The sequence below is a fragment of the Oncorhynchus clarkii genome, chromosome 13, assembly GCF_045791955.1.
Source record: "Oncorhynchus clarkii lewisi isolate Uvic-CL-2024 chromosome 13, UVic_Ocla_1.0, whole genome shotgun sequence".
Classification (NCBI taxonomy): Eukaryota; Metazoa; Chordata; class Actinopteri; order Salmoniformes; family Salmonidae; genus Oncorhynchus; species Oncorhynchus clarkii.
In genome coordinates, this window is record NC_092159.1 from 8,525,848 (window position 1) to 8,539,272 (window position 13,425).

Genomic DNA, 13,425 nt, shown 5'->3' on the forward strand with positions numbered 1-13,425 from the left:
ACACACACACACACACACACACACACACACACACACACACACACACACACACACACACACACACACACACACACACACACACACACAGAGAGAGAGAGAGTAGGAGACAGTCAACTTCTCATCCAATAGAGGCAACCAATAAAGCACAATTGATCAATTTGAAAGTGATCAATAATTGTAATTTATCAAAGTCTAATTGATCAAGCAAATGTATACAATAATATATTATATGTATTAATGTGTATAAGAAGAACAGTTAAAAACAAAGTTGCAATAGTGTAAGTACCTCACCAGTCTAAGGATATTTAACACGTCCTATACCAGATAGAACCCTAACACCTATGTAAATCAAATCAAAACATTCCATAGGTATTAGATATACAGTTATATCTCTGGACAGGCTAAGTGCTATTTCCTCCATATTGCTTCGACCTATCCACACACACTGACTCCGGTGAGGGCTTCCCAATCCTGGTCCGGGGACCCAAGGCGGTGCACAGGTTTTGTTTTTAGCTTAATTCAACTAATCAAACTATCATCAAGCATTTGGTTGAATCAGGTTTGTGAGTGCGAGGGCAAAAAACTAAAATGTGCCCCCCTTAAGGGTCCGCGGGACCAGCATTGGGACACAGGGGTAGGGGCTTGGAAAGGATTTGAAATTTTGATTTGGAACACAAACAGGAAGTTAAGTGCTGAGAGGGTGGGGCTTCTTTCCTTACGTCACTTCCTGAGAAGTGATTTCCTGTCCACAGTTTCTCTGTGTATGTTGGCTCTGAAGGGGTTAACGCACAGAGCAAACGTGTTAAAACAGACCCAGGATAAAGGTAGTGTGTGTGTGCTAGCTGTTCCTGTAAACGTCCAGTCATTATGCTAACGCTAGTTAGCAATGGGCCAGAAACTACCTTCAAACTGCACACTGAGACATTCAAATGTCCATTAGTGATAGAAACCACAAACCTACTCTAGACTTGATCAGTATCTACAGATAACTTCAACATAAAAGTCATTATAAAAGCTACAAGATGAAACTGATCACACAGCAGCATCTTCAAAGTGGAAAAGCATAAGAGATCGGTTCTCATGCTTGGTTAAAAAAAGGGGATTGACAACCTGTCAACTGCTTGACAGCCAATCAATTGGTGAGGGGGCGGGACATTCTTGGCCACCGCTGTACCCTGATTGGTCCAGATCCATACCAATCATTCTGATTTCAGTGTCAGGGTCCGTTGAGTCGAGTGTAATCGGTGTACTCAGCAGGAATTGGTTCAGGACAGCATAAAAAAAAAATATATATAAAAAAAATATATATATATATATCACTGTTCTCGTCTGTGATTGGTTGGTTGCAGTGTCAGTCACTGAGTGCTACCCGATAGGATGGTTAGTGCCGCCTCCACACTGGCGGTGTGTCTAAGATCCGGCAGGTCTGCTGCCAACAGGACCTCCAAGACCGAATACTGAGAGAGGGAGACCGAGGGAAGAAAAGAGAAGAGACAAAGAGAGATGCAATCAGTCTGATTATACTTCATCATTGTTGGTCGACTAATGTACCTGCAGGCCAGAACACACCCAGTCAGTCAGTACCTGCAGGCCAGAACACACCCAGTCAGTCAGTCAGTACCTGCAGGCCAGAGAAGATGAGTCCGACCCCTCGTAGTTTGAACTGTCGTAGCAGGTCCCTGAGCTCGTTGACAACTGTATAGTCTACAGTATTGACATGATGACAGTCCAGGACCACTGACCTAGGAGGAGAGGCTGAGGGAGACAGAGGGGGGGGGGGGGGGCACGCACAAGAGGAGGAAAGATTAGTCTCCCTAGGCAGACGGATTGCCTCCCACATTAACAATGTTCCAGCATTCCAGAATACACACACTCTCTCTTACCCTGCAGTGCCTGAGTGTATAGGACAGTGTTGAGGTACTCTGTGGAGGGGAAACTGAGTCCACTATCTAACTCCATCACCAAAACACCATGATCACACACCTGTACACACAGAGAGAACACACACACCTGTTACACACAGAGAGAACACACACACCTGTACACACAGAGAGAACACACACACACACACCTGTTACACACAGAGAGAACACACACACATACCTGTTACACACAGAGAGAACACACACACCTGTTACACACAGAGAGAACACACACCTGTTACACACAGAGAGAACACACACACCTGTACACACATAGAGAACACACGTTACACACAGACACACCTGTTACATGCGCACGTGCACACACACACAGCCCATAGTATTATGCACACACACACAAATGAATGCACGCACGCACACATACATACACATTACCTTTATGTTGGGCCTGGCTACATTGTAGAGCAGCATGAGTCCAGAAACAACTACACCTCCCACAATGCCGTACTGCACCTCCCAGAAACTCAACAGGAAGGTGATCAGGAACGGCACCAGATCAAGCTCTAAGACACACACACACACACAGATTTGACACACACACACACACACACACACAGAGATTTGAAATATACACTGACACACAAAGATGTACAAACTGTGAGACAAACACACAGATTCAACACAAACGACTCACTGCGTATCCTCCAGAACTGCATGACGACGCGGTAGTCGACCAGGGGAGCCACAGCACAGATGATGACTGCTGCCAGAGAGGCTTTAGGGATGTAGTAGAACGCTGGCATCAGGAAGGCCAGGGACAACAGCACTACCACACCTCAACACCAGACAGATACCACACATTAATTACAGTATACTAACTACTACACAATACACTACCACACCTCAACACCAGACAGATACCACACATTAATTACAGTATACTAACTACTACACAACCCCACCTCAACACCAGACAGATACCACACATTAATTACAGTATACTAACTACTACACAATACACTACCACACCTCAACACCAGACAGATACCACACATTAATTACAGTATACTAACTACTACACAATACACTACCACACCTCAACACCAGACAGATACCACACATTAATTACAGTATACTAACTACTACACAATACACTACCACACCTCAACACCAGACAGACACCACACATTAATTACAGTATACTAACTACTACACAATACACTACCACACCTCAACACCAGACAGATACCACACATTAATTACAGTATACTAACTACTACACAACCCCACCTCAACACCAGACAGATACCACACATTAATTACAGTATACTAACTACTACACAATACACTACCACACCTCAACACCAGACAGATACCACACATTAATTACAGTATACTAACTACTACACAACCCCACCTCAACACCAGACAGATACCACACATTAATTACAGTATACTAACTACTACACAATACACTACCACACCTCAACACCAGACAGATACCACACATTAATTACAGTATACTAACTACTACACAACCCCACCTCAACACCAGACAGATACCACACATTAATTACAGTATACTAACTACTACACAACCCCACCTCAACACCAGACAGATACCACACATTAATTACAGTATACTACCTACTACACCTCAACACCAGGGGGCGTCAGACACTACACAATAATTACAAGTATACTGCTGTATTATACAGTAAACAACTATACTACAGTACAATACTGCAACAACATTGCAGTACAGTACAGAGAGAGAGAAAGATGGATGGATAGGAGAGAGAGAGAGAAAGATGGATGGATAGGAGAGAGAGAGAGAGAGAGATGGATGGATAGGAGAGAGAGAAAGAGAAATGGAAGTGATATTTGTAGTAAATTCTGTCTTACCAGTGACTATGCCTCCGGCTGGTGTACACACCCCTGTCTGGGAGTTCACTGCAGTCCTGAACATGGGCAGATTATACATTAGTGTGTATATAACACAAACACACACACTACACAGGAAACACACGGACATTAGTGTTGTCACCATGTCAGTATTTTCCATGGCAAAAAAATAAAACACTAAGCAGACTAAACTCATTTAAAACCTACTTTTGTAACATATTGTGTGGTACAACTTGCAAAATAAACAACTGTGATTCTGGGTGACAACATCAGGCTGTTTGTTTCCAACATTAGGACTGTTTCAAGAGCTTCAGTCTGCTTCATGTTGTGTTTCCTTTGTTTCCTTACATCCTAGTATCACCATACTGGTGTCATGGCAACACTAATGCACACACACCTTCCGAAGCTTCCTGTGACCGGATAGGCTGAGACGAAGGATCCCATAATGTTGGTTAGACCAATAGCAAACAGTTCCTGGTTGGCATTGATCCTATAGTCATTCTGACTGGCTGGGGATTCAAATCAAATCAAACTTTATTCAAAGTGCATTTAAACTCACTTAACAGCAAAGAAGATAGAGAAACAGAATAATTATGGAAGATTTTTGAGATATTCCATCTTCAATGTGACTTCTCTGGTCAAATAAATAACAAATAAACATTTAACAACACACGTTGGTACAGAAGGAGCGCACCATTAACATCGCTCAAACACACACACACAACCACACACACACACACAGCTCTCACCGAAGGCTTTAGCGATGGCAATGCTCTCCAGTACTCCCATGAAGGGGATGACAGCCAGCCCTCCTCCAAAATCCTGCCACGGGATTGGTCAGAAGGGGTTTTCAATCACTCATATCCGAGATGTGATGACTAATGACTAATGACTAATTACTGTTCCCTGATTGGCTTAGCATACTGACCAAGAGCGACTGGGGACCTTTGCTGTAATAGCTACTTGTTACTTTTCACTGTAACCTAATTGGAAACATAATACTGTGACAACTCAACACTGTAACAAATCAATACTGTAATATCATTGGTTCAGCTCACTCTCCCCCTGCTCTCCCCAACGGTGATAACTAAATCACGACACCCACTCTCCAGTGTCAACTCTGTATCCAAATTGGTCCATCCACCTGCCACTCCCCCACCCTGTATCCCTATTGGTCTGTCCCCCTGTCACTCACCAACTCTGTATCCCTATTGGTCTGTCACTCACCTCTATGATCTCTCCGAAGCTGATGCTGGTACCGTTGGGCGTGGTCTCGAAGAGGGGAGGGGCTCTGAACGGCGGCAGGCCCTGGGATGTTTTCCCGGTAATGGTGAAGACCGGTGAGCCAAACGCGTTCCATGAGAACGCCACGAAGGTCGCCGCCACTACGACCAACGCATTACGCACTGAGGTGGGGAGACACACACATTATACTCTCTCTCTCTCACACACACACACACACACACACACACACACACACACACACACAGTACTGACCGGTAGCGATGCCCCAGACCAGACTGTGAGCGGCCCTGGTGAGGAGGGCGTTCTGTTCTGACGGGGGTTCCAGGGTACTCTTCATCCACTGCAACGTCACCAGCAGACACAGACACAGCAGACCTAGAACCACGTCTCCTATCCTACACACAGACACAGCAGACCTAGAACCACGTCTCCTATCCTACACACAGACACAGCAGACCTAGAACCACGTCTCCTATCCTACACACACACACACACACACACACACACACACACACACACACACACACACACACACACACACACACACACACACACACACACACACACACACACACACACACACACACACACACACATTACAACGATATTACACAAACACACACACATTACAACATTACACACACGTTACAACAACATTACACACACACACACACACAAAAGTGTAGCCTACTGTAGGCCTACTCTACCTGGTCTCAGGTGTCCTGTAGAAGGTGTAGACCAGTCCTCTACTCTACCTGGTCTCAGGTATCCTGTATAAGGTGTAGACCGGTCCTCTACTCTACCTGGTCTCAGGTATCCTGTATAAGGTGTAGACCGGTCCTCTACTCTACCTGGTCTCAGGTATCCTGTATAAGGTGTAGACCGGTCCTCTACTCTACCTGGTCTCAGGTATCCTGTAGAAGTTGTAGACCGGTCCTCTACTCTACCTGGTCTCAGGTATCCTGTAGAAGGTGTAGACTAGTCCTCTACTCTACCTGGTCTCAGGTATCCTGTAGAAGGTGTAGTAGACCTGCAGGAAGAACTCATGAGGTATGTCCTTCAGTCCCAGCACATTCTGGAGACAAAACAACACTGAATTAACACTGTCCTCACACAGGGATGGTGTGTGTGTGTGTATGTGTCTCACCTTGACTTGACCGAAGCCTATGGTTACCGCGGCAGCACAGGTGAAGCCTTTGATCACCGGAAATGAGATGAAGTCCAGAAGAAACCCTGAAACCAGAAATTATCTAGAAATAGAACTTTGAGGATGATCTAGAACTAGAACTATGAGGATGATCTAGAACCATATCTATGAGGGTAATCTAGAACCAGCACTATGATGATCCCGAACCAGCACTACGAGGATGATCTAGAACCAGGACTACAAGGATGATCTAGAACCAGGACTACAAGGTTAATCTAGAACCAGGACTACGAGGTTCATCTAGAACCAGGACTACGAGGTTCATCTAGAACCAGGACTATGAGGTTCATCTAGAACCAGGACTATAAGGGTGATCTAGAACCATAACTATGAGGGTGATCTAGAACCATGAGGGTGATCTAGAACCAGAACCATGATCCAGAACTACGAGGATGATCTAGAACCAGAACTACGAGGTTGATCTAGAACCAGGACTACGAGGTTGATCTAGAACCAGGACTACAAGGTTGATCTAGAACCAGGACTACGAGGTTGATCTAGAACCATGACTACAAGGTTGATCTAGAACCAGGACTACAAGGTTGATCTAGAACCAGGACTACGAGGTTGATTTAGAACCAGGACTACAAGGGTGATCTAGAACCGGGACTACGAGGGTGATCTAGAACCATAACTATGAGGGTGATCTAGAACCAGAACTGAGGGTGATCTAGAACCAAAACTGAGGGTGATCTAGAACCAGAACTATGAGGGTGATCTAGAACCAGGACTACGAGGTTGATCTAGAACCAGGACTACGAGGTTGATCTAGAACCATGACTACGAGGTTGATCTAGAACCATGACTACGAGGGTGAACTAGAACCAGAACTACAAGGGTGATCTAGAACCAGAACTATGAGGGTGATCTAGAACCAGAACTATGAGGATGATCTAGAACCAGAACTATGAAGACAATCTACAACAAACTATTATTTCTCCCCTACCCAAACGTAGTAGAGCCATGGCGGTTTGTATGGTTCCACAGATCAGGCTGAGGAGGACGGCTCGGACCGGGTCTCCCCCCACGTAGGAGGCACACAGCAGGGACATGATGGCAGTAGGACCCAGGGTTACATCCTTGGAGGTTCCCAGAAACGTATAGATGAACCCACCCATGAAGGCTGAGTACAAGCCGTACTGTAGAGAAGGGGATAATTTGACTTAAAGGAAGTAGAGAGAGCTGCACTTCCTAACCTCCTGCCAAATGTATAACCATATTAGAGACACATATTTCCTTCAGAATACACAGATCCACAAAGAATTTGAAAACAAATCCAATTTTGATAAACTCCCATATCTACTGGGTTAAATACCACATTGTTCCATCACAGCGGCAAGATTTGTGACCTGTTGCCACAAGAAAAGGGCAACCAGTGAAGAACAAACACCATTGTAAATACAAGCCATATTTATTTATTTTCCATTTTGTACTTTAACTAACTATTTGCACATCGCTACAACACTGTATATAGACATAACATGACATTTGAAATGTCTTTATTATTTTGGAAAATGTGTGAGTGTAATGTTTACTGTTAGTTTTTAGTGTTTATTTCATGTTTGTTTATCCATTTCACTTGCTTTGGCAACGTTAACATATGATTCCCATAACAATAAAGCCATTTGAATTGAATTGAGAGAGAGAGAGCGACAGACAGACAGACAGACAGACAGACAGACAGAGAGACAGAGAGACAGACAGAGAGACAGAGAGACAGACAGAGAGACAGAGAGACAGAGAGACAGACAGACAGACAGACAGACAGACAGACAGACAGACAGAGAGGGGTCTGGGTAGGAAACAAAAAGAGAGTAGAGGAGAAGTGAGGGGGATTGTAGGAGAAAATGGAGGGAGAAGAGTGTTATGTCAGGTAGCAGGTAAAAGAGTCCCCAAGGTAAAGCTGTAGTGTACTAAAACATGAGAGGACTTGATGACTATGGTCTATAGACACTCAGGCCTATGAACTGTGTCCCAACTGTGTCCCTATTCTCTAAACTATTCATTCCCCCATAGGGCTCCGGTCAAATGTAGTGCACTATATAGGACATAGGGTGCCATTTGGGATGCACACTGAGGTCTATAAAGCTATATGATCCAATAACATGTTCAACATTACACTCAACTATGCTTACTGTGAGGGGTTGGAAAATGTAACAACATGGGTGTGCCAAAAGTGTATTAATACAACACTAGAAACAGCATGTGATCCTTCTGGCGTGAGAGGCCTTGTCCCAGAGATATAGCAGGTACTTCTACTACCACTCACCAGTACAGGTAGGCCTAACTATTTAACCCCGACTCCTCCCTCTCACCTGTACAGATATACCCTGCCCCCAGCCCCTCCCTCTCACCTGTACAGATAAACCCTGCCCCTGTCCCCTCCCTCTCACCTGTACAGATAAACCCTGCCCCCAGCCCCTCCCTCTCACCTGTACAGATAAACCCTGCCCCCAGCCCCTCCCTCACACCTGTACAGATAAACCCTGCCCCCAGCCCCTCCCTCTCACCTGTACAGATAAACCCTGCCCTTTGCTCCTCCCTCTCACCTGTACAGATATACCCTGCCCCCAGCCCCTCCCTTTCACCTGTACAGATAAACCCTGCCCCCAGCCCCTCCCTCTCACCTGTACAGACAAACCCCTGCCCCTTGCTCCTCCCTCTCACCTGTACATTCTATGGTCTATAGACACTCAGGCCTATGAACTGTGATCCATTGGATCTCTCACCTGTACAGGTAGGCCGGCCACCTCAGCATAAGCCAGGGCCTGTGGTACGGTGGTTAGACCCACGGTGAGACCTGCTATCAGGTCCATCTGGAGCCAGCTCAGCCTGTACCTGGAGGTGGAGAAAACACAGAAAGACTTGTGTTAGCTCCCCAAGGATTTAGATTGAAAGAGAGAGACAGAGACCAAGACATATTTGAAAGTAAATAAATACCGTGCTTCAATAAGACTTACTAACCCTGCTAGTTTAGTTTGGGTTAACTGTTCTGGACTCCCAGCACAGATAAGCAGATGAATTCCCATGTGTCCTAAGTATCAATCAGGCAAATACATGTCTTTTTTTATTGAGGCAAGGCGTCAGTGACATTCATATCTGTGCTCTTCTGTTCTCTATCCATGGAATTAGTCCACTGCGCCACCAGGATGGAGCTAGCAAGCCATGTTTTATTAACTCTTTCAAAGCTGTTCCTTTTAGCTCATTTAGACCCCATATCAAAGTAATCAACCACTCATTAAGATCAGGGTTGGCCAATTAGTGGGCACGGGCCAACAACTGAACATTATGTTAAAAAAATAAAGGAGAGAGTTTTGTTGACGCTGAGAACGGAATGTATATGTTTTTAAATAACATTCTAAGAACGTTTAGAATGTTTTCTCGTGGTTTTTATGGAAGGTTCTCTTAATGTTCTGAGAACATGACTTTAAATCGAACCATGAAGAAACCTGTAGAAAACGTCATGCTGAAGTACTGACGTTTCCACCTAAGAAACACGTGGTTCTCAGAACAGTGTGTGCTAGCTGGGCAGCCTTTGTCTCTCATCACCAGAGAAAGAGATGAGGGTGGGACACCTACTTGGGTAACCAGGTGAGGATGGGGAGCCAGGCCTGGAGGGTTCTGTAGGAGCAGCAGGAGGCCATTCTCTCCCCCAGAGAGGACCTTCCTATCTGGGGCCCGGGCCGGTCGACTAGGGGCTCCATCATGTTGCCTGGAAGCAGGACGGAACAGGACAGAGGAGGGTCTGTAGTTGGTGAAGGGCCGAACATGAGATGGAGGAGGCGGAGAGATGTTAATGTAGACAGAGAGCAGAGTCATAGACAGACAGGCAGACACACAAAGTGCTGACAAGCAGATTTTGAGACTACAGTACACACACACACACACACACACACACACACACACACACACACACACACACACACACACACACACACACACACACACACACACACACACACACACACACACACGAAAACCAATCCAGTGTCTTCATTCCATAGACACACAAACAGGCAAAACCAGGAAGGTACTGTAGGTGGCAGCAGTAGGCCAGGTAGGTTGTGTTTGCTTACCTCAGACCTCAGTCCTCAGTCCTCAGTCCTCAGTCCTCAGTCCTCAGACCTCAGTCCTCAGTCCTCAGACCTCAGTCCTCAGACCTCAGACCTCAGACCTCAGACCTCAGTCCTCAGTCCTCAGTCCTCAGTCCTCAGACCTCAGACCTCAGTCCTCAGTCCTCAGACCTCAGTCCTCAGTCCTCAGTCCTCAGACCTCAGACCTCAGACCTCAGACCTCAGACCTCAGACCTCAGACCTCAGACCTCAGACCTCAGTCCTCAGTCCTCAGTCCTCAGTCCTCAGGGTGGGTGAGGTTCAAACTCGACTATAATATGACATCCACGTCTCCACACTCCAACTAGGCAGGTAAAAGAGGACGAAACACCAAGAGAGCAGAGAATCACCAACGTTCCCAGAACCGTCAGATCTCACATCATTCTAGAATCCAGAAAGGCAAGATCCTCCCAGTGTGTCTCCATTCTATGTGTGGTATTACTGGTGCACTCACTGTGATGAAAGAACAGAAAGAAAGGAGAAAAGTGGTCCATTAAATCCAGCAATAAAAGCCCATAAAGAACGAAGACAAAGATGGTAAAATAGAGGACATACTGTAGACTGTCGTCTCCTGACAGACTTAAAGGAAAATGGTTTTGCTTGTCAGCAATCGAGTTTTCAAGATAAGCTACTTTCAAAATACAGAAATCATCCCCGTATGACGTATTCGGCATCATATGGTGATGATGTCGGTATTTTGAAAGTTGCTTATCTTAAAAATTGGATTGCTGACTAGCATAACATGTTGGGACTTTGTCAACAATGGACTCATGAAACAAATACTGTACCAAAGGGTTGTTTTCCTTTAACTATTAAAATCCTACCCACAAGTCTGAGATTTATATCAGGGTGCCAACCAAGATGAACTAGACTGTGAGCTACGTGCATTTATCAGTCAGTCTACTGTACTCTACTTTCACGAGTTCTGAGTTCTACTGTACTGCCAACAGAGCATGAGCAAAATATTTTTGTCTCACTTATTTATTGAATCTAAATTGTTTCTAAATTCAGTCGAGGCAAAAGAACATACGCAGATTGATTTAACTATCACCATGCCAACCCACTCCATTTAAAATCTATGGCTATGGTATCACCATGCCAACCCACCTGATTCCATTTAGAATATACGGCTATGGCATCACCATGCCAGCACACCCATCCCATTTAGAATATACGGCTATGGCATCACCATGCCAGCACACCCATCCCATTTAGAATATACGGCTATGGCATCACCATGCCAGCACACCCATCCCATTTAGAATATACGGCTATGGTATCACCATGCAAACACACCCCATCCCATCCAGAATTTATGGCTATGGGGTCACCATGCCAACCCATCCCATTTAGAATATATGGCTATGGTATCACCATGCCAACCCACTCCATCCCATTTAGAACATACGGCTATGGTATCACCATGCCAACCCACCCCATCCCATCCAGAATTTATGGCTATGGGGTCACCATGCCAACCCATCCCATCCCATTTAGAATTTGCTATGGTATCACCATGCCAACTAACCACATCCCATCTAGAATATACGGCTATGGTATCACCATGCCAACCCATTTATAATATATGGCTATGGTATCACCATGCCAACCCACCCCATCCCATTTAGAATATACAGCTATGGTATCACCATGCCAACTAACCACATCCCATCTAGAATATACGGCTATGGTATCACCATGCCAACCCATTTATAATATATGGCTATGGTATCACCATGCCAACCCACCCCATCCCATTTAGAATATACAGCTATGGTATCACCATGCCAACCCACCCAAAATATATGGCTAAGGTATCATCATGCCAACCCACCCCATTTAGAATATATGGCTATGGTATCACCATGCCAACCCACCCCATCCCATTTAGAATATACAGCTATGGTATCACCATGCCAACCCACCACATTTAGAATATATGGCTATGGTATCACCATGCCAACCCACCACATTTAGAATATATGGCTATGGTATCACCATGCCAACCTATCCCATTTAGAATATATGGCTATGGTATCACCATGCCAACCCATCCCATTTAGAATATATGGCTATGGTATCACCATGCCAACCCACCCCATTTAGAATATACAGCTATGGTATCACCATGCCAACCCACCCCATCCAGAATATATGGCTATGGTATCACCATGCCAACCCACCCCATCCCATTTAGAATATATGGCTATGGTATCACCATGCCAACCCACCCCATCCCATTTAGAATATATGGCTATGGTATCACCATGCCAACCCACCCCATCCCATTTAGAATATACTGCTATGGCATCACCATGCCAACCCACCCCATCCAATTTAGAATATACTGCTATGGTATCACCATGCCAACCCACCACATCCCATGTAGAATATACTGCTATGGCATCACCATGCCAACCCACCACATCCCATGTAGAATATACTGCTATGGTATCACCATGCCAACCCACCACATCCCATGTAGAATATACTGCTATGGCATCACCATGCCAACCCACCACATCCCATGTAGAATATACTGCTATGGCATCACCATGCCAACCCACCACATCCCATGTAGAATATACTGCTATGGTATCACCATGCCAACCCACCACATCCCATGTAGAATATGCTGCTATGGTATCACCATGCCAACCCACCACATCCCATGTAGAATATACTGCTATGGCGCTGGCTGCCAAATTTATTTGACACTGGCTAGCCACGATCACATGACAATTTGGTTGAAGATCTACTTTACAATTTGCATTCTGGTCTCATACAGTTTTAAATTTGTCATTGGGTCCACAGTCATTTTCATAGCTGCTCAGGCCTCAGGCGCGCACGCACGCACGCACGCACGCACACAATGGTATGTACGGCCTGCACCAGGAAGTCCATCACTTCAACTCGTTTGACAGAGTACAAAGCCTACCTTTACTGCTGGGTCAAGCTAACATACGTACAGGTAGTTAACACACATTCACCCGTCACACTCATCATTACACGTACCCACACACACACACACACACACACACACACACACACACACACAGCATTGCCAAGACCT

The 13,425-nt window shown here is 45.3% G+C and overlaps 1 protein-coding gene across 1 annotated transcript; it reads right to left on the reverse strand.

The window, feature by feature from the left end:
- Positions 1–238: 238 nt before the first annotated feature.
- LOC139423736 (sodium-independent sulfate anion transporter-like) lies at positions 239–9,981 on the reverse strand. The gene is made up of 15 exons (XM_071175351.1): positions 9,820–9,981; positions 8,970–9,078; positions 7,187–7,379; positions 6,181–6,266; positions 6,029–6,108; positions 5,286–5,428; positions 5,016–5,194; positions 4,538–4,610; positions 4,186–4,297; positions 3,789–3,844; positions 2,578–2,718; positions 2,319–2,446; positions 1,884–1,983; positions 1,622–1,755; positions 239–1,457 (listed from the first exon to the last, which is right to left on the reverse strand). The coding sequence occupies exons 1-15, from the start codon at positions 9,945–9,947 to the stop codon at positions 1,356–1,358; spliced, it is 1,764 nt and encodes a 587-aa protein (XP_071031452.1). The 5' UTR covers positions 9,948–9,981; the 3' UTR covers positions 239–1,355.
- Between the last annotated feature and the right edge of the window lie 3,444 nt (positions 9,982–13,425).